Raw genomic sequence first — 27,891 nt, 5'->3', positions numbered from 1 at the left:
ACTATGCACTTAAGGTCAGAGTCTAAAGGAGAATGTATGACTTAAAGTCGCGTGAGGTGCAGACCTAAACACTGCTGAGCAGTGCAGAATCTGCCATTCTTAACATCATTGCATGGTTTCATCGGGCACTGTAACATACAGTATGGAACAAGGAAGAAGAGACATGCTTGTAACTCAGCTCTAGATGACTTTTAATATCAGACACTTGAGCACTGAAGCTCAGCAAGGAGATAAAAGCTTCTCAAAGCCAGCTACCTAGAAGTTAATACCTTGTACTACAAGCGAGGACTGCTCAGCTTGCAATGACATTACCAATTCTTGACATAATATTGGCAAATGCATGTGGCAAATGGCAAAATGAATTGGGTATTTGTTCTGAAGAGCTTATAGCCTGCTATAGACAAGCAGCCATTTACAAGAAAAAGGGTAGACTGTCAATCAAAGACCTAGCAGAGTGAAAATGGTAAGACCATCAACAGTGCTTTGATTGCTGGCAAATGGGTTTTGAGGGGAGGAAAAATATAAGGTTAAAGGGTCAAGTATAAGCTGTCTTTCATGTCTACTAACAAAAATATATATTTTATGTGTGCATTTGAAGAGTCTAGTGAAGACAATGGGGACAGAGTCTTAAGGCATATTAGCTATGGGAAAATGTACATCAGCATTACCCAATCTTGGGCAATCCTCATCTCTTACAGTAGCTTAAAATATGGATTTATTTATGTTCTAAAGCAATTATGCCTAAAAAATTAAGTACAGTTAACCAATTTGGGGAAAGGACCTGTCAGTCAGATTTTTTTTGATGACTAGAGACTATGTTTCTGAGGAGTAATCTCAGTAAGGAGAGGAAAATGAACATTTTTCCCTTTATCTGGTCCTGGCATTGGGTGCCTCTGACTCTATGGCTCTCTGTGTAAAAGTACCCCCTCCTCTTATTTTCTGCCAGCAGCTTTTTTTTTGTCTGAAATGTTTACAAGTTGTTCTTATCAATGTTACGATCCAATAGAAAAATGCATGTGCTCAACTTTCCACACCAAGGCCTGCATCTGTGAAGCGGTGGTAAAGCCTCATCATTAGTCATATGCCATATAGACATTTTGCAGTCCTTCTTGGTTCACAGAAGATTAAATGGAAATTTTTAAGCTTCTAACAGCAGAGTGCAGTGTGTTACAAGAAGAAACATACCATAGTTAGTTTTAAAATATTCACATCTTTCCTGCAGTGTTTTCTTAACCCAAATGAGGCTGTTTAAAATTCTTCTATTAGCAGTTGAGAACTATGATAGAATTAAACTGCTGTTGGAAAATTACTTGAATGACTAAATAACTGTTATGTCTTTTATATGGTTTTCTTACTGCAGGGTAATGAAGTACCTCATTACTGACCGAGAATAATGCAGCTGTACAGCTCTGCACAGCACTATGAAGCAGAGCCACATTCATGACAAAGGACATCATCCTGCCGAGTGAGGAATCCCTGGCCCACCAGTGAGACAGAGCATTTCACGCAGTTAAAGCATTCCCCATGCCACTGGCGCTCTTCAAATGAGATAAATTTGGCACCTCCAAGAGCTGAAAGAGATGGTGGGAAAGAAGATGTGAATCCAGTATTTCTGGTTCAGAAATGCAACAGATTGTTTTCTGATGTGTGATCAGGTTGTCACTCATATAGTAAACAAACAAATGAATAAAAATCCATGATCTGAAATATCCTTTGTTGGCTGAATTGAAAAAAACTTCAAAATTAAATACAGGGCGAAATATTTTAAGCGAAGCCCCAAGTCGCTTGCTTGTTTTCATATCTCATTATGAACTCTGAACAGAATGGGTTTATCAGAATGTCTATTCACGTTTGCTGATCTTCCCAATAAACTGTCATGAAAATTATTTGCAATTTGTTGATACATGTAGTTTCTATACAACATTGAGTGAAATTTAATTATTTCACCATAAGTTTCTTCAAGATGGAGTCTTTCAGAGATTACCAAATCATGGAGTTTCTAGCATGAGTATCTGAAATAAAATATCACATTTTGGGGGGATTTGAAGTTTGTTTATTATTTTTTCTTTTTAAAATCATGCCCGTTTTCTTGAGTATTCATAATTTTCTTTGTCCACTTACATATGTAGCATGCACCTGTAGCAATCAGGCTGTACTTTTCAACAGCTGAGTCCACACATAATAGAATTACAATGCAGAACACCAGCAAATGCTCTCACAAAACTTCAGATATCATAGACCAGTGATATACATAGCTAATTATAAATCATGTAAGTACACAAGGATGCATGCAATAGACATTTGTTGCATTTGGCAACCTTTCTAATTTGACAGGTGTGCCTTACCAGCAGGCAGTTAATTCATGTCTCATTTGATCACATTTGTATTTAAAAACAAAGCTGAAGAAATTACAGACACAAGGGACTTGTGTGTACTGTCCTGGGAAGAGCCAAAAAGTGCCTTTTCTTACATACTTAAGGATAAATTTTAGTGCAGAAAACACTAAGTCAAACAATGGAGGAACTCCTTTCTGGCACATAGAACAACTCCTCAGCAGTTAGGAAGCACGTGTGATCAGCATGCCCTAGCAAGATACGATACACATCGAGTGAGCGTCTCTCTAGTAGTTAACTCCCTCAGTCTTTCATTATGATGGGACTATTTTTAACACTGTTTGCTAAAGTAAAGGTCTGCTTTGAGAGGAGTCTCATGATTCATCAGTGTCTAGTCCCTTCTAGAAGATGAGACTCACCTGTAATAGGTTTCTTGCAAGCAGCACACTTCTTAGCATACAATTTGCTGAAACAGTCTACACAGTATGGATATTCATCTTTGGAAATAAATCTTTGTCCAAACAGCTGGGTTTTACACCCAGCACACACAAAGCATTCTTTATGCCAAGGCTGGTCATGGTAGGTCACTCCTCCAGAAGTTATTACCTAATATATTGACAAAAAAGGACAAAGCACAGAAACAAAGGTGTGAATCGTGAAGAACTATCCCACCCTTCACAAGTCCTTCCACTTGTTTTCTCTCTTCCCGTATGCACAGGAGAAGAGAGCATGGTCACATCAACAGTTTTTCATCTGGAATATCGACTTGACTAATGGCAGTTGAGCTGAACATGGCACTGGTTGGTTATTCTTGATTTTCTGTCACAGGATCACCTCATGGTTTGTAATAAACAGGTTAGCTTCTTATGAACTTTTTGTTAAAGACGTGGATAAAGGCTTAGCATCAGGCACGCTCTCAGAAGAGCAATTCTCAGTGATGGACAGTGGATGAGTGAACTGATGCTGAAATTATGGCTAATCTCTGACTGGAACTGGCATTTTGCTATCTCACAACTGAAACAGTATTTTACGTAGGAACAAAGAAGCAGTAAAGAAGTAAGACAGAAAGGAGATCTACACAGTCCAAAGAAGAAAAAATCGTGTTTATCAGTGTTATCAAACTTCTCATTCCCTGCAACTCACTCACAGCTCTCCAGTGGTTATTTCTGAAGAGGGAAATTTCCAGTTGCTCTATGGCTTCCATATCTGTGGTAAAGAGCTGCTTTCACAGAAGTTGTGAGAGACTGTCTAGAGAAATTTCTGTAGAGATAAAGATGAGCTGTAAGATAGTGTTTCTACTGTCAAATCACACGCACAACAGTGAAGGAAGGAAGGAGGGAAGGAATATAGTTAGAACATGAGGAGAAAAAAGTTGGAGAAATTTAATTAAGTAGAAATAGTGGCACCATCAAATTTTCCTGGGGAATATATTTCAGGGAAATATAGAATAATACTGTATAATATCAGGCAAGAAAAAAAATTAAATATTCCCGATCCCCTTAGCATTCCAGTATTGAGCTACTTCTAGCTCTTATTTGCTTTTCCATTAAAATCTCAAAATCTCCAGACTCCAGTTTGGCAATTTAATCTCATTGAGCTCAATTCTTATTTATGGGAATCGGTGCAAGTTTAAGTAGTAAAATTGTTTTAGTTATTACATAGGGAGACTCTTTGCATTCATAAAACTTCTAAGAACAAAATCCTGATTATTTCACATAAGTGCTGCTAACCTTAATGCCTCTAATAAATACAGAGCAGAATTACTATATTTGCCATGTGATCATTTAATACAAATTAAAGGCTAGATGTAGAGACATAGGAATATAAAAAAGTACTTTCTGAAGTTTAACTACCGAAGAAAAGAACAGGCAGCAGATTTTTCTTAAATTAAAAGCTTTTGTTAGAGTTATAGGTTTACAAATAAACATTAAATAACATCTGAATTATAAGCTATTTGATGAAGTGAAAAAAAAATCATGTTTGCTTCTAGAATGACACAGATACTAAAGAATAAACTAAATTCTGCCATAAAAAGCAGCTTAAAACATTTCCCTAGAGAACAGTATCACAGTAAATAGTGTGATAGAATACTGGAATGATACGATACTTTGAGTGTTTTCATCAACAAGAGACAATTTTAAAACATGAGAAACTGAGGGAGAGATGAATTGATTTATTTGTATTTTGTGGAAAAAAAGAAAAGCTCATCTGAAATCAAGCTTTGTGGTACCCACAGGGGAAACACCATTCACTGAAACAGTGGGACTCTTGATGAGTATTCTCAAAATTGAATATTACTTAATCTGATTCTTGCCTGATTCATTTCAAGAAAAAAACAGGAAAGACTGTGAATGCTTTGCTCAGCTTAAGTGGCTTATTATGCATGTAAACACAACTTAAAAATGTTGGAAAGAGAGGCATGTTTATCAAGGTAAAATCAGAGATTATCAGTAAAGAAGGGGTTTAGATAACTTTCAGTGAAAAATTCAACCTTTGTTAAAAAATCATAATCAATAACAAAAGAATGTCAAAGTATTTGTTTTGGTCAACAAACATTTCAAATATTGTAAGGCTTAGATTTATATTAACCAGAAGCGACAGCTGATGCTGTCACAGTTGGCTTTCATCGTCGATGCGAAAAGGAAGACTCTGCTCTTACTCTTAGTTCACTGGACATTTTACGTGATCCAGCCCCTTTCCCCATGAGCAATATTGCCTCATTAGGGCAATTTTGTCATTGTGTGTTTAATTACCTTTTTGCAAGAGTAGCAATGGTGAGCAAATTGCTTCTCAAAACAGGGCACGCAGTAATTCTCATTGTCTTTGGTGATCAATGGTTTTGTTCCCAATGGTTGCCGGCAATACTGGCAAACGAAACAGGATTCATGCCAGGAACTTCCCTTAAATTCCATTTTACGGGAACCTGCAAAAACCCAAAGCGAACAATCGCCCCCCCCCACCAGATACAGCCTTGTAACGTAAGTTTTAAATGTTGGGAATACTCTTGTTTTTAAACTTCTATCTCAGTATTGGATAACCCAAGAAAGCACTTATCCTCAATTTAATAGAGCTTCTAAGCATGTACTTGAAATCGCAAGAACACATTCAGTGCCACATGATCACCTGGCAAAAGATGTGCTAAACTGCCTAAGCTGTGATTTTTAAAGTCTGTCCTTATATTAACATTTTAGGATTACTTCTCTATTATATCCTTCAGTTGCTCAGAGTTTCTCTCAGGCTGGCCAACTCAGTGATAATGTTCAGGGACTTTATATATTAAAGATTAATTTGTTGGATATTTAGTATGTCTATTAATGTCCTGTCTTTTGTCTTCCTTAATCTAAGGCTCCTTGACTTATGAATGCATTATTTATCTTATTCAGCTTAAGCTGGCAGTCTTTTTTAAAGTAAATATCTTTTCTGTGATACACTACACTGCCTCTTCTTATAACTCATCATTTCCATTTGAGATCAACAGCTCTTTTTGTCATGTTTAACTAGATGCTTTTGATACAGAGCAAGGACAGAAAGTTGCTCAGTTAAATTTCTGCCAGAGGAGTTTCAGGAGCTCTTAGCTCTGTATACAAGTGCCCTGTACACAGTAATGTACACGTGTAAGTCTAAGATATGCCCACATATCTGAGAATGATTTTTCCAGTGATTCTCCACCATAACTTCCTCCCATGCTGGTAGCATGAGACTGCAAAGAGAGCTGCCAGGTGCTTTACCATCCTTTCCACATGAAGAAGAGAATTGCTGATACTACTGAATAATCCTGCAATGCCTGTTTCCTGGACTGTGGAGCTAGTGAAGACAGAATCTACTGGTTGTATTTAAACAGAAAAGGTTTGCAGCTTCCTCCCAGTGATCAGAAGGCTGACTTCACTGTCTGTGGTTGCTGGGTCTTTTCAACACAGAGCTAGCAAGCTGATGACAAAGAAGTTAATGATTTAGAAACTGGTTGGCATTCCCATGCCACTTCAGTTCTCTGTTTGCACTGTTACTCCTACCCTCAGCACTTTTACTGCAAGGATTTAATTTCCTGGACTCTGGGGCAAAATCTGCAAGGTGGATATACACTAGAGGATAATAATGCAAGCTCAAGTACATGCTGGTACTATTCTCATCACATCTAGTAAGACATGCCTATGAGACAATATTTTTTTAAACTATATAAACTTTAAGAACTTTATCATCCTTAAACTAAATACAACATTTCATCATCCTTATTATCCTTAAACTGCTACATTTATTTGCACTAATACAGATTTTAGCTGTAATGAAATGGAAATAAACCGTAAAAATACAAATCAATTTTACAGGCTGAACCACAGCATCAGTAAGCTAGTATTTATACTAAGACAATAATTCTGCACAGCAGTTCCATTTGTCACTGAAGGGTTCCTGTTGGCTTACCAGGCATAATGGTTCTCTGGCAGTGGAAACACTTAGATGAATACTCATCAGAATAACATTCAGTACACAGCAAGAGCTCGTCCTTGGCAGCAAACGGTTTCTCCACCAGTGAGCGACTGCATTTGGCACACTTGAAGCACCCCTCATGCCAGTGGCGGCCTTTGTAGGCCAGATCCTTGGAGAAAGTAAGTCTACGTTAATGAAGACATTTCTTTGCAGTGTTTTTATCCCTCAGCTCCTCCCAGAAATAATGTAAAAATGGAGAGCATTGAAGAGAGGACATGTGCATCCGGCGGGAGGTGTGCTCAGAGGCAATACAAGTGCTCACCATCACCGTGTTGGTATGTTTTGTAGATCACCTGCAAGGTACATTAGGAGTTGCTTTGGCACAGGCACTTGTCCTTCCTTATGTAACATCAGAGATACGCTTTTATTGGAAGAATTGTTTTATATTTTACAGTTGGTCTTCAAGGGGAAACTAGTGATCAACATTTTTAGTGTGCTCAGGCCACCTGACAAGAAGTGCATTCTTAGAGACGTTGAAATGAACCTCATCTATATTTAATGTTACTAGTTTTCCTTCTAACTGACACTACGTAACACTAAAGAAAGATCATATTATTGCAGAACATAAGAAATTAAAATCTCATTGGGAACAAAAAGATTCTTAGAAAGATTATTAAAAAATCATTGCTTTTGTTTATACCTATTACAACTCCTCCTAAAAACTTGGCAGAAAAAAACATTTGTTTAAGACTCAGCAGGCTTAGGGGATAAAAAAGCTAACAGCATATGTATGAGACTTTGATTAAGAATTCAAAAAAAGAGCAAACAGCACATTTTACTTTTCCAAGGCTAAAAAAACAAGGGAAAAATGCACCTCCAAAAAAACCCTTCCACCTTAAAAAACAAACCAGATCCTTCCAGGTCACCTTTGTAAGAAAGATGCACAAAACGGCACAAATCCAATCTCGTTTTTCTCTTTTGTCAGATCCCCACCTTTTAAAGTGCTAAAAATGAAATAAATACCATGTTTCATTTCAGGCGGTGCTGGGCACTTACCAGTTTTATTTGCTTTAGTTAGCACTCTAAACTTTGTAAAAAGTAGGCTATTGCCCCAGAGCAGCCTGAGGCAAGGACTGGGTAAGAAGGAGAGGAAGAGAGCCAAGTCCTAGCACCTTGGCAGAGGTGGGAAAACAAGATGCAGGTCTCTATGGATTGCTTTTCTAGCTGACTCTGGCCTTTACACTCCTTTTGTGTTGCTCCTGCTTTTTTCTCCCAGTTTTTCTTTCCACTCAGTCCAAAGACACAATTTTTTGTTAATGATCTTTGACATCGGTAGTCCTGCTGCTTACTTAATTTTCAGTTTTAGAAGTGAAATTAGTGACCTCAGAGCACGTGTTCTCCAGGTGACCCTGACTGGTCCTATGTGTACAACTTTAACTGTTGAAAAATGCTGATGAGAGTTTTAGAAGTGTCATCATCCAAATCAGCATTTTCCTTGGATGATTCCTTTACAGTACTGAGCTGTACTCACACAATGTGCTTTGAAAATCATGAAGTGCTTTGGCTGGAGAGGCTTCCCCTGAGTCTTATTTTAATAACTTTCTGACCTTTTATTTCAAGCAAATGTAGGCAAAATGAGCATGGGAAGAAGGTGAGCACTACATACTGAACTTGGCAAAACAAAGACAATTTGATAGGTTTCATCTGAACTTAAAATTCAAAGTCAAGTGTACAGATTTTAAATTGAAGTATAGGGTACTGAAACCCTGTCGAAGACCACAGAGGAACTCGTATTATTAATTAATATTCTAGAAAAGGGGAGAGGTGAAAGGAAAGCCAAGCTCAGAAACACTGCCACTTTCATGCCATCTGTGAGATGAGCGAGGTAAGCATGGAATTAAGCTAAAATTAAAATATACTTCATTTCCAAAAGACAGAGGGAATAATATACAAATCATAAACATGGTTTCTTTTCAGCTAGTCATCTGCATATCAACACCTACAGCAAAAGTAATTTATATAATACTCAAAATATTTTTTTTCAATGGACATCTCTCAGAAATTCCAAAGTTTCATTCAGCCTGATCCACTGAACTACACCAGTACCTTACCATCCCTCAGGCACTGTGCAGTCTCTGCAGCTGGTGAGTGACTGGAGGTGAAGGATGGAGTCTAGTTGTGGTCCACACCTACACCACAGCTGTGCTGTATGTTTGAGGTATATATATACATGTGCGGATTTCATAATCTTTGGCCCCAGAGCTTTCCTGTTCTGAGAAAATGGCACTGTTTCTCTCTGCTGTGCATGGATGTACAATGGCAAGGTCTCTTCACCAGTACAAGGATATGCAGAGGGCTGGATTTAGAATCTGCCATAGAAGAAATGGGATTTATGCATAATTTAGCAAAGAACAAAAAGTGAAAGCTAAATCTTTACCTTGGAATCACACTCAATAGGTTGCTTGCACTCTTCACAGGGGTTGGCAAACAGGCTGTCATAACATGTAACACAATAAGCGTTTTCTTCTCTTAACGCATACTTCCTCCCACGAAGAGACTGCAGGCAGTAATGGCAGTCAGTCTGATTGCTGGTCATTTTGGTGGGGTTCTCCATGTGATCTATAAAGATGGAAAAAATAATGTAATTCAGTGGATGACCATTTGCTGGCTGAAATAATAAGTAATGTTACTTTATCTGTGAAAGCTGGGACAGGTACTTCTTGGTAATTTGCAGTGCCGTGGATTTCTGATGCTGGGCTGTTCCATAATAAAATCATAATCTTTAACAATATACACTGTGTATTGTGTTGCCTATGTAATGGGGAGAAAGAAGGTTGCTCCACCTTAATCTAATGGTACTTACACTGATATGTCAGATACTTGAAAATGAAGCTATCTCCACATTCTTTACGTACAAGTATTGGCATCATGAGCATTATGTACTGGATTGTGAAGCATGGTTTATCCAGAAACAGGGAATGGAGATAGAAGCAATAGTTCAAAAATTAAATCAACTGCAGAGTTAGAAGGCAAAAGTGAAGTGGCAAGCACTTTGTAGTGTGTTCCTGGCTTTCTCTTGCCATTCCTGTCTTTCTGCTCATTCCTTCCTTTTCAAAATACCTCCAACTCTACCTGACTGAACAGAAGGAAGACAAGGGACTCCAAGCTATATGGCTGGTTTTTTGCATAATCCCAGCTGTGCTGCTATCATTTGGTGGCAGTGTAAGAGGACACAAATACTCCTGGATAGCAAAAGAGAAAAATATAAAGAAAAATAAACTAAATCATAACTCAAACAATATCATAACTCAAAAAATTTTCCCTTGTTGTTATTGGAAAAGATTATCTTTTCTTACATATTTCTTTATTCCCAGGTTCCATGTGGGCAGTGCCAAAATGCTGTGAAATTGATTTCATTTCTTTGCCAGACAAGTGCTGGAAATACCACAAATCTATTGAGGGCCAATTGTACGAGTTTCCTATCCTTCAGTTTTCCAGGCTAAAGAGCCTTGGATAAGCATCCAAACCTCAGTTGCTTATAGATCTGCAATGCTGAACGTATTAAGGATTGTGGAGATAAAGACTTATTTCAGTCTTGTTGTTGCTGCTTGGATCGTCAGCACTTTGCTAAAATTGGGTCTTGATTCCTGGGAATGAAGGAAGAAGAATCCAAAAAGTTCCCAGTGAAGCAAACCCAGAAACATCTGCTGGACTCATTGGATTGCACTCTTCATTAAACTTGTTGAGTGTAGCTGCAGGCAGAGCCAGCAATCATAAATTTTAGAGGACTTGAGAACAACCAGGGAAGGTCTCCTAAAATATTTACATATCAGTGACTTTGGGCAGCTGAAATCTTTGCACTTAGAGTAACAGTTCAAATTAGTCTATCTTAACCCGGTGCAAAGCCTGAGAGTAAGGAAGAGAAACATATGAGGAACAATATTCGAGGGAATGCTTACCATCCCAGAGCTTACGTTTAGTCCACTTAGAGTTACTCCCTCATTCTTGTTTTTATACACTCACTGCCAGTCTCATACCTATGGTTCAGTTTTTTAAAGGCATTTCATCTTTTTTTTTCTGGGTTTCTCCTTTGTGAGGTATAATCCAAAATGATTGTTTGAACTATGAGAAAGAACAATTAGTGCAGGTCTGCACTGGCATCAGTGCATAAGGTCAGGCATTTATTAATCTATTCCTGGAGGTATAGTAGTAAGACAGTGGAAAAGGGGCAGGGAGAGAGGCTAAAATGCTTATTTCCAACCAAAAGTAATGATTTGATCATTTGGCACAAGCTGTGGAAAACTCGTTCCTGTAACTTGAAAATCTTTTGAATTGAATTGATTTACTATATTTCTGACTGCCATAAATCTTTGTGCTAGCCAAGACAGGGTGTAGTAAGGAAATAAAATAATCTGTAACTCAGATCAGTGGGAAACATGCTTGCTTAAAAATATTACAGATGTGTTTTATGTGATATCCTTGGAATAATAGTGTAACAGGGCTTGAATCTGAAGTTCCATTTCGTTAAGATCAAACAAAGATTTGAACGTGAAACAAATGAACCCATGTATATGAGAAAATTACATCCACTGGTACATGCACACAACATGACTTACAAAAACCAGACACAGTGTAGTGCATTTAGTGCACAATCGTTATGCAGTTATCTCCAAAACCAAGGTTAAATTTTGCTCATTTTCTTCTATATTGGGGAAGCAAGATAAATTGGTGGCTAGGGAGACAGTCAAGGAATGTTTGTGGTTAACTGGGCTCCATATTCAAGGTCATTGGAAAGGCTTGAAACTGAGTTTCAGAGGAATTTTCCTTCCTTTTTTTTTTTTTTTTTTTTGTGGGAATTAGAGTTATGAACCTTCTCTAAGGATAACCCTGAGTGAACCACCTTTTTGATCTCCTCCCTGAAGAATCAGTACCCCAGCTTCCTAACACAGTTTCATCTCAGCCTGAAAGTGGCAACAGCAAAATTCTAACAGGGCATGCACAGAGAACTTACCTTACTTACAGTGCTTTTTGTTGTACAAAGCTCACCAACAAACAGCTTCAGATATATCTCTGTTTTTTTATTCTAATGAATGGTGATACGTTTTTAAGTTATTGAAAACTCTGCATATCCAACATTTTTCTTTAAAAAGTAGTTTTCTGGATTATTATTTTTGTTTTTTTCCCCAGGAAGTCAACCTGTCCCAGGAAGCCCAGATTATGTGCACAAAAAAGATCTGCTATTGTAATAGCTCAGAATTTCTGAATTTGTAATGTAATTATCCTCCTAAAAATCTATATGGATATGGAGCAAAAAGTGCTATTACTCCTGTTTGACAGATGACAGTGGTTGCTTGAGAACACTGAAAGAGAGGATGTCAAGACCAGAGTCAAAGCCTGGGGATGTCCTTGAGCTGCTCCTCTAGTAAAACGCTGAAGTTGCCCAACACTTTGCTTCAGAGAAAGTCTTCAGAGTTTGACCATGATGATACAAGACCATATTTGGGAATGAAGCAGTGATAGTATGAAAAAGAATGATGACTTCAGTAAATCTCTTGGCAAAGTACTCGGTAACCTTTGTGAGCTACTTTTACCACTAGACAATGCAACAGAAAAATTGAATCTTATCTCCCCCAGCACCACTTACCCTTGCTCCAATAAATAAGTAATGGTACAAGCACCACGTAGTTAAGTAGAATGTTTTTCTTGTGCTTTGATCCTAATCTCTAGAGAAATATGCTTACTTTAAGTTTGCTGGAAGCTAGACTTTGTGTTTTGAAGGTCAGTTAAAAAATCTCTGGAGGACTGATGCTATTCACTCTCATGGAATGAAACGCTGACTCCAGCATTCCAGCTGTTAATTCGTGTCCTAGGCACAGGGAAAGACTGCGATGTCTTCACTCCTTGGGAAAAGAGGATTTTGCTATTTAAATTGGAACAAAGCTAAATACTGTTGATTTTTATGTATCTAGTGGGCACGGATATGTGATATGATCTGTAGCGTTAGAATATTCCAAGGGTACACAGAGAGATGTTGCCAAGGATGTGAGGATATTGCAATTAGAGTCCCTGGGGTCAGATTCGAGAATGCTACAGTCTCATGGTATGAATTATAAAGCAAATGAAAATAAAACAACAGAGCTGGCTGGTCTGCCTGTTGTTCCAGCAGATTAAGATAGAATTTAGCTACAACAAAGTAGGAGAGGGACTTTCTGTAATGTCAAATAGTTTCCTATAAAATGCAGAGCACTAGAAGTCTTCCAGTGAAGAAAGACATAAGAAAATGATTGTGAAGTTGTGAAACCTGATAAATGTGGAACCGTCAGGAAAAGAATGCTTGTTTTCTCACTGGAGCTAAAAAGCAGAGCCACAATGTTAATATATCTCTTAACAATTTATGTTGATATTTTCTATGAATATGTGTTAATCCCTCCTATGTTATATAAGTATAAAAAGACCAGAAGCATTAATACTACTTAGATGGAAATGACTATACATATGCATGTAGGTACATATATACACATAAAAATATTCTATCTTTTGCTTTATTGCAATTCTAATGGACTATTTCCTGATCTAAATAAGCCTGTCATTGAACTGCATCATCTTTTTCTTTAAGAACATACAATGATTGGAATAAAGCTCTCTACTGGAGAGGCATAAAGAAAGAAAAATGATGGCAAAATAAATAATTGCAACAACATTGAAGGATAAGAAAACCAAATTGATCTATTATGAGGGGTACATCCCTGCAAGCCACCCCAGGCACTTGTTTATTTTCAGGTAAATACCTGTTTTTATCTTGCAACACAGTTTTGCTTATTTACATGAATTTGCTGACTTCATTTGCCCTATTTTTTTTTTTTTTGGTGAGAGCTGCTGAACAATTCATCACATACATTTGCAAAATACATTAGTGATTCAAGGTTACAAGTGCATTATAAAGCTAACAATATAATTATAAGGAAAAGTTTCTAACAATATTATTATTTTATAAATGAAAGTTTCTAACAGTGTTCTGCAAATAAATTTTTCTTCATTTCAGAGACCACAGTTACTCAATTTCTCTGGATTTCTACCCCCCCAGAAATCCATTATTTCATTGTAACTCGATCTAATAGAAGTCCTGGCCCCTCAAAAAAAAACCCAGCCCACAAGTTAAATGTATGATGTATTTTCAAAACACTGGCAATATCCTTGCTTTGTCTCTTCCTTCCCTTACAGTAACTACAGGTTTCCCAGTGATAGCTTTAAGTTATACCGGAGTGTTTAAGGACATCAGAATTTTTACTCTTCTAAAAATGGCTAGAGAGGCAATAGGAACCAGAAGCATATAGTAGAGATCAAGTCAAAACAAGTACCTGCAGGAAAGCAGAGACAGAGGTGCTAACTTTCAACAAGCTGTTTTATCTCTGTGGCACAGCACAGAAATACAAAGTCGGGTCCTGGAAGCCTCCGAGTGGGTGCAGAGCTCTCACTGATGAAGTTCTGCTTTGAGCAGCCAGGATGGATGCTAACCAGGATGATGCTGTAACAATTCCGCTATACCACTTCAAGGTCCACAAGTGACACTGTTTTGGTGGACTACCTAGGCAAAGCAGCTCATTTAGAGGTTGATCTGGTAATTGCACCATCTTGCATTGTACTGTGTTTACACATGCATGACCACAAGCAAAAAGGAAAATGCGCTCTGGCTTAACTAGGGGATCAAACATCTTAGGAATTGTGTAATTTTCTCCTTAATTGGTACTGCTGTCTGCTTTGTTTACACCACAAAATTCAAATGTTGGTGTAGTCATCTAAATTCTTCCTTTATTCCAGTACAGCATAATTTACTACTTACTTAAACTTCAAACTAGAACAAATTAGAGTAGTGAAAGCACCTCAACTACGTGTTTACAGTGGTGCAGCCATACAGAAATGCTGTTGTAGAAAAGACTTCACTAGCTATGTCCCTCAAATTCTCATTACCAGCTACAGAGTAGGTTGGAACAGCCTAGCCCCATTGCCTCTACGGCAAGCTAGGTGTTTTCTTTAATTCATAGAATCGTAGAATAGTTTGGATTGGAAGGGACCTTTAAAGGTCATCTAGGCCAAACCCCCTGCAAAGAGTAGGGACATCTCCAACTCAGTCAGGTTACTCAGAGCCCTGTCCAACCTGGCCTTGAATGTTTCCAGGGATGGGGCATCCACCACCTCTCTGGACAACCTGTTCCTGTGTTCCACCACCCTCGTTGTAAAAAAGTTTTTCCTTACGTCCAGCCTAAATCTTCCTCCTTCTGTTTTAAAACCATTGCCCGTTTTCCTATCATGACAGGCCCTGCTAAAATTCTGTTCCCATCTTTCTCGTAAACCCCAGTTAGGTACTGAAAGGCTGCTATAAGGTCTTCCTGGAGCCTTCTCTTCTCCAGGCTGAACAGCCCAACTCTCTTAGCCTGTCCTCACAGGAGAGGTGCTCCAGACCTCTGATCATCTTCATGGCCCTCCTCTGGACCCTCTCCAACAGGTCCATGTTCTTCTTATGTTGCAGGTTCCAGAGCTGGACGTAGTACTGCAGGTGGAGTCTCAAAAGAGTGGAGCAGAGGGGCAGAATTACCTCCCTCGACCTACTGGCCACATTTCTTTTGATGCAGCCCAGGATGCGGTTGGCCTTCTGGGCTACAAGCGCACATTGCCGCCTTATGTCCAGCTTTTCATCCACCAGTACCCTCAAGGCCCTCTTGGCAGGGCTTCTCTCGATCCCTTCATCCCCCAACCTGTATTGATACCAGTGCAGGACCTTGCACTTGGTCTTGTTGAACCTCTTGAAGTTCACATGGGTCCATTTCTTGAGCTTGTCCTGGTCCCTCAGGAGAGCATCCTGTCCCTCAGGCACGTCAACCACACCACTCAGCTTGATATCATCTGCAAACTTGCTGAGAGTGCACTTGATCCCACTATCTATGTCATTGATGAAGATATGAAGCAGCACCGGTCTCAGTAGGACCCCTGAGGGACACCACTCATTCATCACACTGAGACACCCACAGAACTTTCACCAGAAGCATCCAGCTTGTCCAGTACAACTTGTACTTGCTACTGAGATCAGCCTGAGCGATTTATTTAGCAAAACAAAAATTAATGGCTCTGTATGCATCTCTCCTAATGAATACTCTTCCTCAGTTTTAAGCCTTGCTAGTGAAGCTCAAAAATTACCATCACAGTGAACCCACTGTACAGGGAAATTAGCAGTCAGAAATAAGCATGTCTTACGTGGTAGCTGAAAGCTGTTTTTTTTTTTTTGGAAGAAGGGGACAGAAAAGTTGCTAACTGGCTACAGAATTAAACCTAGATTATTTGCTGGATTTTTTTTTTCCTTTTAACTAACCAACATGTAAGAGTCAGGCAGTGCAATTCATCATTTAATACAAGGACTACTCTGGTGTCCAGAGATTCCAGCCCCGAATAACTGTCCCTGTTACTCTGAACACAACAATCTCAGCTGATCAACAGTATTGCTGGTCAGTAATGCAGCTCCGTGTTTAAGTAGAGACAAATTGTCTTTGGAGTGCTCGGTATTGATCTGAGTCTCTCCCAAGCTATTACCTGGGAACACAAAACCTTTTCATCTCCTCAGAGTCCTGGGTGCTGTCAATATCTTCACCAGCAGCAGAACATGAAAAATAGCAGGGTAAATGCCATGGCTTAGGTAATTTCTTTTATTTTTCTGAAATCATTCTTACCCACATTTTTTACAAGTTTTCACATAGTATGTGAGCCAGAATTTTCTCCTGTGTTCATCATGGAGCTCATTCCTTTCTGACTACTGTCAGCTTTATAGAATTAAATGAAACCATTAAATATTTCAGCTGTGCATTGATGTACTTTTTCATGTAAAACCCTGGCAGTATTGTCAGTCATGCTCTCTATATTTGACCATAAAATAGGCTTGAGGATTGCATTTTTGGTACAAAAGGGCCATGTGATCAAGTACACCCAAATTAGCTGGTGAGTTATATACTTAGAAGACATTTAGACAGTTTTAAATGGATTAGCTTCTGCTGCCTAATTTCCAAAACCAAAGCAGCCATGAGCCTAAGTTGTGGATGAGAAATCATTAGTGAATCCTAGCTACAGTGTTAAAAGGAGACAATTTAAAGTAATGTCATTAGTGGTCTACACCAGGGGTTGACACTGGGACCAATACTGTTCAACATCTTCATTAATGATTTGGAGATGGAACAGAGTACACCCACAGCAAATTGGCAGACTACAAATAACTGGGAGGAGTGGTTGATACACCAGATGGGTGTGCTGTCATCCAGAGTGACCTCCCCAGGATGGAGAAGTGGGGTGACCAGAACTTAATGAAGTTCAGCAAGTGAAGATGCGAAGTTCTGCCTCTGAGGAGGAATAACTCCAGGTACCAGCACATGCTGGGGGCCAATCAGATGGAGAGCAGCTTTGCAGAGAAAGATCTGGGGGCCCTGGTGGACACCAAGTTGAACATGAGCCAACAATGTGTCCTTGCAAGTAAGAAGACCAAGAGCATCCTGCAGGGCATTTGGTTACAAAGGAAAGAGCAAAGGAAACTAGTGATTTTAGATAAGAAATAAACAGTTTCAGTGGATTCAGCATTTCCACAGGGAAAAACCACTTCCAACATTCTCACGTCTCAGCCATGTGTGAAATTAAGACAGACACATATTATTTTCTATATATGTTGTCACTGAGTGTGGAACATGATCAACATGTCCTCAGTCAACCATTCTGACACTTAAGATATGAGTACTGCCCAAAAGCTGGGCCTTTTTTGATGGAAATTAGTTACTGGCTTGTCTGCAGTATCTGGTTTACCACAGTAAAGAGGATTTTGTTATTTTTGTTGTCGCGGGGTGCTGCAAGTCTAAACTCCTTTTTCTCACAGATCATTTTGAATAGTAAGCTGGTGTTGATTGTTACAGACCAGGCTACTGAAGAGAAGTGAAGGTCTGGATGACTTCAGTAATCTTGGCTATTTCAATGACCTGGCTCAGAAGGAAACGTAGGCAGTGGTCCACCCTAGTGCTCAGCCACTGCCCTGTACAGAGCAACGAGGAATAAAAGAGAGCTTGGGGCAGTGACGTCTACACTAAATACACCCCTCACCAGGACTCAGAAGGGAAGGTACATCTAAAAATTGTTTTGCCATGACTTATGTCAAGGAAAATGGCTATGATTGTACATACCTTTTTTTTTTTGTTGTTGTTTTCAGTTCAGGAGGCAAAATGATCCTAAGGAAGATGCAAGAAACTGTACAAGAGATGGCTAGGAAACAACCTGCTCATGAGGAAAGTTTCCTAATCCCTTTCAGAGATTAAATTCATGCTCTGAAACTTCAGCATTTATAAGCTTCCAAAACTAGTATAACATAAAAGAAAAGTTATTGCATCAGGGTAGTTTTGGAAGAAAAAGGAGTTTGCACTAAGCTTGATCCAAAATATTTTAACACTTTTATTTTAAAAATTTTGATCTATTTAATTGAAAATATTGGTGAATAAAAACAAAAACCTACTTCATGGAAAATGTCAGTTTGTTTTATAAAAGTAGGATTCAAAAAGTCAAATTTGACTGAAAAATCTTGTTCTAAAAATGGATCTTAAATTCTCAACAGAAAAATTTCTGATACAAAATTTAAAATTTAATTTGAATAAGCATTTTAATAGCTAACTGTGTTTTATTCTATGAAAAAAAAGATTTGAGTTAGAGTAATCTCATTTTGAGAGAAGAAGTTTGATAGCAAAAGGATATTTATGCTGGGTTACAGTTTCTTCAGTTAAAATGGTGGGAATGCAGAGAGTAACATATTGTACCTGCATGGAAATAGTAATGTATTTTCCTTCTATCAGCCTACAATCCCAGCAAATACTAAATGTCTTTCAAAGAGAAAAAGAAACATTAAATATTTGAGGCTTAATTGATCAAGATGAGAACTGATCATTGAGGTCACAGCTGCTCTCTGGCAGTGGATATGAATTTTTCCCCCCTGCCCTTTCTGTCTGTTTTTTTCCAGTCCCCTTTCCTGCCTCCTTCCTCACCTACAATCCCCTAATCATGGAAAATACTTCAAAGAGTGCTTAAATAAAAAGAAAACGAAAGTTACAAATGAAGACACGTGCTGCAGTCCTGATCTGAGACTTTTACCAATGAGTTCAACCCCAGCGTGCAAACCAGAGCACTGATATGAGCGACCAGTGATCTCTGCCAGAACAGCATCTGCACATCAAACATCGGCCTCCCGATTCCCTGCTGCACAACACACTAAACTCAAAATGCCTGCACAGCTGAGCGGAAGTCCATCAAGGAAACAGCAGCATCTTAGCAATACATGAACACCAGCGGGCAGGAACACATCTCCCTGAAATGAGACAAGTAAGTCTGCCTTTGGGATTGAAAGCTTTCCTGGGGAAAACCGTAGCAATGGGAAATGATGCCTGTGATACAGCGGGGAGTGAAGCGCTCACAGATGGTGAAACGAAACAGCCTTGCCACTAACAAGAGGTAACGGAGCTTCAATAGGCAATGCTGATACGGACTGCAATTTTTACAATCTGAATAAAAAACAGGCCATTTCTTGTCTTTGCAGATGCAGCAATTTCCCTCATCCTTACATTTGATTTCAGGGACAGAAAGGCAGATGAAGAGTACTGTGTCTTGTGAGAACGGTGCATCACATGAATTGAAATCCTTTTAAAAATATAACTACACCTGACTATGTAGTACAACTTTTTCTAGCTGGGTCCTTTAAAAGCCTGTGACCTACTTTAGAACTGCTTTACGAAATAAAATGCGCAATAAGAAAAAGATGAGCAGCAGCAGCAATGTTAGCAGCAAGCTAAAATTGGAAAGGATTTTCATTTCTCTATTTAAAAAAAAAAAACACGACCTCCTTCCCCCCAAACCAAACATAAAACCCCCAAGCGGTAACAAAGCATCTGCTGCAGTGGCTCAGCCTTTTCTTTCTCTCTCCCAACCACACTGTGCCAACCTGACCTAGTTTTCGGAGGAAAAAAAAAATAAATCGAGTGGCAGCACTTTTGTAACAAACATACGACACCTTATCAAAATGAACCATATCTGAAGATTTCTGATCTCAGCCCTGCTGAAAGATTGTCAGGAACTATGTGGCATTACAGCTTAGGAAAAGCAAAGGATACTGTGAGGAGCATTGGTATGCAAGACCCCTACTTCAAGTATCCTCGTTCCCAGGTATTTAGATTTGTAGGCCCAACGAACAGCCAGTTTTGCTGCTTGCAGAACTCCATCTCTCTTGGCTGTCACCTTCTTACAAAACTTTTCACTGAAAACAGAGATGATATGGCTCTGCAGACAAACTGCAGACCGCCTATTAAGTCCACAGGAATCATAGTTTGTGAAGCCAGTGCTGTGTACAGTCAAAGAAATGCTAGCAACAGCAAATGTTGCATATAGACCCTCTCTTCACATTATGTGTGAGCTGTTTAGGGTGACCATTGCTGTGGCACTCTCTTCTTTGTGGAGACGAACTCTATGATGTGCCTCCATGAACTATCCCAAAGGAAAACAGGCTTCCAGACTGGCACTCCCAAGGGGCAGGATCAAGAAGAGAAGAAATAAGCAGAAACATTGAATAGAGCTAGTAGCAGCCTGATCTCAAAGCAAGGATTACCTATATACTCTGGATTTTTTCCAACAATTAACACACTGGGTATTGCTATGGTACCCAAGAGTGACGATTCTCTGTGATTGCACTGTCTTTGCAATACAGGGATCCAGTATGACACAGCCTTATTAAAATACATATGCATATATTGCATTTGCTGGGTGGACAGCCCATGAAAGGTCTAATCTGGTGAAGAAAACCTGAAAGATGCGGTACTGTTGTATTCTACTACTTTTACAGTAATGAACTGGTTATACAGTACGAGACAGAGGGCAAGAAAGGTTTCCAGGAAAGCGCACAACAGCCAACCATCATAATATGGTGTGGGTGTTCTTAAGCAGACTTACTTAGCTTCCTTCTGCTTCCCCCTATGTGTTACACGAATGCCTGCTTTGTCTTCTCTCAGAACAAGACACCAGGAACACCTGTATATGTATGAAAACTAATGTAGCTGAAAAAATTCATGCAATTTGTAATGTCAAATCAGGTGGTGGAGTATTTTCTTCATGTTAGGGCTGGTGTCCTCACATCTATCAAGAAGTGCTAGGCACAGTTCACTTAAGAAGTGTCAGCATCTACACCAAGGTTGCAGTCACAAACTAGCACAATGGGGCTGCATGCACATTTCACCAGAGATGTGGAGTTATAGCAAGGTGACATTTTCCTTTTGTTTTCTGCCCTGTATTTGTTTTAGACACATTGTAAACTGGAAAACCTTATTAGTTTAACTATGCAGGTGCATCAAGGGCAGGCTGCTGGTCTTCGGGTTGCGGGAAAAAAAAATAAAATATTCAGGAGTGGGCTGACAGGAGAAAGGGCAGGAAGTGGAGGTCTTCAGCTTCTTGTTCATCCTCAACCAGGGAGGAAAAATAATGGAGTGTAACTAGGATGAGTATAGAAAAAAATATTGGGCTTGCTTTTTTGTTTTGGAGTTTTTTTCTTCCCGCCCCCCCCACCCCGCCTTTTCTTTACATATGTGGCTTTGTGCATTATCCATTAACCAGAAAAAAAAAAAAGTTAATTGAAGACCTCTTGAGTAGCTGAGTAGACAATGTCCTCTCAAACAAGACAGAGTATATAATGGCATCAACTCTGTTTTAACTTCAATCCTCACCTTCTGTGAGCAGCAACATCAAACAGTCCTTAGAGATACTCAGTCCTCAGTTCTGTTTGTGTCCTGCCAGCAATTTTTGCCATTTATTTGAAATCTTTGTGCCTCTTACGTTACCTGTTCTGCCTACTTAGGAGATAAGGTCTGCTGAACAACTATGTGACTGGGTATCCTAACATTTCCCTTAAGTCTTAAAATCTCTCTGCCAGACATTAAACATATATCTTTCTATTTTAACACAGTCTATCTTCCTAAAAGTGGCAATGATTTAAAATTAGACCCCGCAATGAGTAGACCATGGTATTCTGTCTGTCTTTATTATGATGTGAGGTTACTGACCCTTCAGTTACTGCCCTGCTGGGATTTTTGTAATGTTCTGGCATGTGAAAAGGTCTTTTTTTTTTTTTTTTTTTTTTGGCACTATGACTTTCAGAGTGGATTTCTTTCTGTGATGATAAATACATGCTATCTAAAAACTAGTTTCAGTGTGGGATTGCCCTATTCTGACTGAAAGAAAATTAAGTTTATTTGACTCAGACAAATAAAAACCATCAGTAAAGTCTTAGAATTCTGGAACAAATTTGGAAAGGGTGAAGAAACTCCTTTATAACATTTAGGAACATTTAAAACCATGCCATTTAACTCAAGCATATTGTGGAAGAATGAGTCTACTGAATCCTGTAAAGTCTATTCAAGTGATGATACGAAGCCCAGAGAGGTGGTTGATGCCCCATCCCTGGAAACAGGGGTTGAATGGCGCTCTGAGCAACCTGATCTGGTTGGAGATGTCCCTGCTCCTTGCAGGGGGGTTGGACTGGATGACCTTTAAAGGTTCCTTCCAACCCAAACTGTTGTATGATTCTATGACCATCTTTCTTAGAATGGAATTGTCCGGTTTCAGTACAGGATGATGCTCAGAGGCCATAACTCTGACCAGCTGTGGGGGATAAGGTCGGTCTGAGGAGGAGGACAGTGGTAGGCAGAAACTGCATTAAGGAACAGAAACTGCATTAAGGAACAAATAAAATTCAAGTCCTTTTTGCTAATTTATGTTAAATTTGGTAGATGTTTTCAGTAAAAAGCCTAAGCAAGTGGTTAACCAAATTAAGAATTCTGCAACTATATTAAAAATCACCCAAACCCCAAAATATTTTTAGCTTTTAATTTGGAATGTTTCTCAATGGTCTTCAATTTTCAAGCACCAAACTAAACAAAGATTGACAATTAGAAGATTGGCATGAAACAGTTTTCCCCTAATATTTTCCTTTTTTTATTCATGCAAATAGGATCCCAGACTCACAGAACTCTAATTATGCCACAATTTTCCATGTTTATAATACATAAATGAATCGTAATGTGGCTGAATTTGGAACCTGAAGAGCTGACCTGAGGAAGACTAGGTTCCTGGTAAGTGGATTTACAGTCTAACACTGTTCTAGGCTTCTAAGAAACAAAATTCTAACCTAATACTCTAAAGTATTTCACAGCCTTCCTTTCAAAGTTTTCAGAATGCTTTTCTAACAACAATAATAAAGTAATCCTAAAACACAGTTGTAAAAAAGATGCTTGTCTAGAGAAAAGGTTAAAACTTGTCAAACCAAAGTAATTGACTTGCTCAAGGTCAGAGAGCAAACCTGGAGGAGTGGGAAGAAAAGAAGCCAGTCACCATGCCTTTGCCATTAGATGGGTCTGCTCATCAGGCTGTACCTATGGCACTGGCCCGGGAAAGTCAAAAGCACTGTACAAAGGTGGTCAACTTCCAGGGCTAGAGGTAGAAAGCACTTCCAAAATCAGCTGGAACAATAAAATGTTGCAGTGGTGAACTCTGCAATTGTCCAGAATGACTCTAAGCTTATGATTAGTATTCTTATGCAAAATGTTCTGGGTGGAATTTTTCCAGTTTTGTGTCAAACCTCTTAGGGTCACAGTGGTTGAGAGAGGTCCCAATTATGAAGGACTTTCCAGTGAATTTGGGTTGTTTCCAGACCGTCTCAGATAATATTGTTTTGAACTAATTTTTTTTTTTCTCCCCAACATAACAAAATTGGTTTACAGATGGGGAACTGAGACAACAGGTCATTCTGGACTGAATTCTGGTCTCCTGCATGTGTGCTCTGTCAACAACTCTGTGCTCTGTCACTTTGTCATTCTCTCAATTCTGCTATCTATGCACAAAGACACATAACAGCAAGATGAATATTTCTCTGAGTTACAAAGCCTCTAAACATGAAGCCAGCAACCAACCAGGGCAGCCTGTTCAGATCCATTATCCATAATACATTGAGATGTGCAAGAATTTACCAGTCCTTATGCACAGACCGAGAACAAATTCAAACTCAAATGCAACCATGGCTGAGAAGAAAAGGAACATACTACCATGAATAAGGTAAAATCAAAGAAAACTCAGTCTAAGAAAGGGAAACAGGAAGGGATGACAGGTGATGCATACTGTACAGTATCAGAGAAGAATGATGATAGTCACAAAAGCTAAGCTAAGACTACTGAGGCTAATGAACAAGGCATTTTTTATAGTTAAGGGAGAGGATACGTTCCTCTCCAGGGTGATCCCTAGCAGAAACTTAATTTAGCTGTCATTATAAAAGCAACCAGGGGAGATTAGTTCGCCTTCGTAACAGTTCTGTCCTTCACTGTATGTCTGCTACAGAATTTCATGTCATGGTATTTTATTAACTTGTTTTCAATATGCTAGTTCAGTATTTTTCAAGTAATATTTGCATATTTCTACAAAACTATCCTTATTTCATCCCTCTTACATTTTACAGGAAAATACAAATGTGTGAAACAAGGATTTCACAGCCTCCTTTCTCACTGGAGCTGCACACTCAGTTCCCAGAAGAATGAATTCCACTGCAGGAGCCCAAGTGGAGCATCAGCAGCATTTCGCCATGCCAACTTCCAAACTTGGGGCTCTAGAGATTTTAATAGAACAGTTGAACTGGAAATCATTAATTTTATGAGCATTCAAGAATTAGACATAAGACATCATGTTATCCTTAACTGGCAAGGAAGTGTGCAGAAAAACTCAAGTCAGTTTTATTCCCCAGGTATTCCAAAAGCCTGAACAGCATCTAGAGCTTTTTTAGTAAACAAGACATCTGTTGATTCAAACAGGTTCAGAATTTCACCCTTCTTTGATTTTGGGCTTGATATTCGGAAGCACACTGGTTAAGATTTTCACATTTCTTTCTGTCTGTCCATGGTTAGGCAATACTAAAAGCTTTAAACTTTTTTTTTTTTTTTGAGAAATAAAACTCAGATACAGGAAAAAAATGAAGAAAGCTGGGCATATTGGTATAGACCCCCACATGTCTTATCACGTCAACCAAAAATACATGCTCCATAAAATATGACTGTCTGCAAACAACCTGGAGATATCATGGGTCACAACTGATCAGAATCTTTCAAGCAGCGTTTGATTTCATTTTGCTCTAATCCTACAAGAAGGTTAGTATGTCATCTTAAGTTTCTACCAACTACACAACTTTGAATCAAAGTGATTTTTGAGATACTGCAATAAAATTACACAGCAAGACAAACAGCAATCTGTTATAATGTTAATATATGAAATCCACTACAGCCCGCTCTGTTAAAATACTCTATAAATGTCAATTTTGTCATACAAACAGAAGAAAAATATGGGTGAAAATATTAACCACAAACAAAAAAGGCATCTGAAACTTGTTTTCTCAATGTACGAGATTTTGTGCCCAGCTCCAGATATAAAACCAGATGTTTTTGAAAACAAGCACAGTTAAAGAAATATGTTTTCAAACATTTATATTATTGGAAAAATAATATAAATGGAAATGGAAATTACATGTGCTAGTTTTGTCCAAGTTTAATCGTAACCTCATTATCAAATAGACTGCCATTATGAAATCAGTTGGCAGTACAATTAATGTACACACACTTTAATTTAAGGACTATTGCCACCATTATTCACACTTTTTAAATTCTGCCATACAGGCACACATTTCCAGCACTATTTTAGCAAACAGTGGTATATCCTTTCAGTTCTCTTTCCCTTCAGATTGCAAACCAAAATTATGATCCTAAAAATGTGGTAGTTGAAAGACAAACCAAAATGTCTTACGGAGGGAGAATTTGGAGATGATACTCGATTTTATAATAAGCCAAAATATTGCTATAAACACCAGCTTGAAAACTGGTTTTACTTAAAAAAAAAAAAAAGCAAGAATAAACCACATCAGGCATTAAAATTAGTTATGCTAGAAACAAGTGACTTACCTTATCAGAAAAGGTACAATCTAGAAAGTTTTATTGCAATAGTGAAAAGCTATGAAAGCTTGCTAAAAGACAAAAATGGTGATTCAAATGTCACAGGAAACAGCATATACATTTTTTTTGCGGGCTTGTTCTTTGGAGTAAACAAAATGAATCCTAATCTCACTACAAAGGAAACCCCAAACAATCTCCCCATAAATTAATGAGTGAGCCAATTAATAAAATGAAAACAATTGCATCCAAAAGAAGTGTGGTATCTCTTTTGGTACACAAAATTTAAAAAAAAAAAAAAGATATATGTGTAGAATGCTACATCTAATTTAATTAGTAGTTTTGTATGCGAAGAAAAAACTGTTAACTTGCTCAAAATGTTAAATACGTACCTTGTATACTCCCACATTTAAACATTATCAGATAAAGCAATAATGGAAAAGAGCCTCAATACTCACATTTGGTTTTAAGCTGCTTCTCTCGGTAACTTGTACAGCAAAATAAAGGAAGAAATAATTACACGTCTTCACAGAAACAAGCATTCCTCAAGTCCAAAAGAAACAGAAGACTTTGCCAGAGCTATTTGAGGGTCTCATCAGAATTTGGCTGGATGAAGGAAGGCTGAGGGTCAGTTTGTTTCCCTTAGACCTCATGACATGCAAATAGCTGGCTGCCTCACCACTGAATCAAATCATTCTTTGACATATTGTGTTTACAAATTGCAAATGCATACCATGTAGGAGGTTCTTAAAGGAACGTATTTCAGACAGTTGTCAAAAGGAAAAAGCCATTTCTGTTAAAAAACTAAAGAATCAAAACACCCCAAAGGCCCAAACTGTTTAGTACAAGGAAAAAAGAAAGAAAAAAAAAACAAAGAAGATGGATCATCATTCATTCCCAGACACATTTGGGTCCATGCATAAAAAATTCAAAAGGCTTCATGTGGGCTTGTAAATCAGAAAAGAAATAGAAAAGTCGTGATTACTGAAGTCTGACTGCTGTGTACAGGAAATGGGGGGCAGGGAAAAACAATTTCAAATTCCAATTTCAAAAATACTTTTGGGGACCCAGCAGAACTGCTCTGACACTACTAAAGCAACTTTTGGGCTGGAACGATTGGACACTCTTCCAGACGGCAGGAAGGTGTTCATCAGAGTGGCAGCAATGACCTCCTCTAGGTTCTCTCTCTGTATTTCTCAGTTCTGGCCATCTTTCAATTGCAGTAACCTCTCTTACTTTTTGCTTGGACAGAGAGGAGAGGTCAGCTAACTTTCACAGTCAGTCTACCTTATGCATGGAGCATACAGAAGTGCTGGCACTTTGCATAAGACTCTATGCAGACCTTGAATCAATCACAACTGAAAGTAAGGATATTGTGTCCACTTTAAAATGCAGGATGGAGTTAAGCAGAGTGAAAAAAAAAAAAAGATGGCTGCTTGTGGTATGAACCACTACTGGCTTCCAGGCAGATTTTTCCATAACCAAGAGCCAATGCATCTGAATCATTTAGTCTATAATGTCAAGTGGGTGGGGGCTGTTTTATATCAGTGATAGAAAAAAGAAGGGAACATGTAAATTTTTTAAAGATGTATTAAGTTATCTGAAGGCTTTGTTAAAATTGTCAAATCTGGACAAGATGTTTCAGAGGTTATCTGCGTCTAGGTAGTATCTTGCAAGATACTGCATCAGACTGATCATCTGCTTATTATTGCCAAGAATTCATCATCTCTATTGGTAGATGACTGTTTTATTAAATCTCTGTAGTCACTTACTTTGTCATATACTCAGACTAGATGGAATTCTGTCCTCCCATTGTTATACAACTATAAGCTTTATTTATACCAAACACTTCTATATTGATTTTTCAAGCTTGCAATTTTTTTTTGCAGATTGTCCTCAGAAAGAGGACAAGTTAGGTCTGAATTTGAGTTTAGAATGAGAATCATGAATAGCTTCCTCTTACCTTTACAACGAAAAAGAAAAAATGAAAGTACAAATCTTGACTAAGAACCTTTTGAAGCTTGTCAGACAGAGCAAGACAGAATTATTATCCAAACAGACCTGTCAAAGGAGCCAACAACAATTAGAAGTAGCTCTTACACAATATGTTC

At 38.5% G+C, this 27,891-nt stretch overlaps 1 protein-coding gene across 2 annotated transcripts; it reads right to left on the bottom strand.

The window, feature by feature from the left end:
- Positions 1-174: 174 nt before the first annotated feature.
- FHL5 (four and a half LIM domains 5) lies at positions 175-26,524 on the bottom strand. 2 transcript variants are annotated; one of them, XM_086744334.1, is made up of 6 exons: positions 26,227-26,524; positions 9,193-9,363; positions 6,750-6,924; positions 5,087-5,256; positions 2,753-2,939; positions 175-1,571 (listed from the first exon to the last, which is right to left on the bottom strand). In XM_086744334.1, the coding sequence occupies exons 1-6, from the start codon at positions 26,320-26,322 to the stop codon at positions 1,420-1,422; spliced, it is 951 nt and encodes a 316-aa protein (XP_086600460.1). In that variant the 5' UTR covers positions 26,323-26,524; the 3' UTR covers positions 175-1,419. The 2 variants fall into 2 exon arrangements, with proteins under 2 accessions (XP_086600460.1, XP_086600459.1); XM_086744333.1 differs by having other exon boundaries at positions 9,193-9,374; positions 26,239-26,519.
- Between the last annotated feature and the right edge of the window lie 1,367 nt (positions 26,525-27,891).

Source organism: Chlamydotis macqueenii, chromosome 3 (assembly GCF_036417535.1).
Source record: "Chlamydotis macqueenii isolate bChlMac1 chromosome 3, bChlMac1.mat, whole genome shotgun sequence".
Classification (NCBI taxonomy): Eukaryota; Metazoa; Chordata; class Aves; order Otidiformes; family Otididae; genus Chlamydotis; species Chlamydotis macqueenii.
Note: the sequence above shows the minus strand (reverse complement) of the source record. Positions and strands in the feature narration are given on the sequence as shown.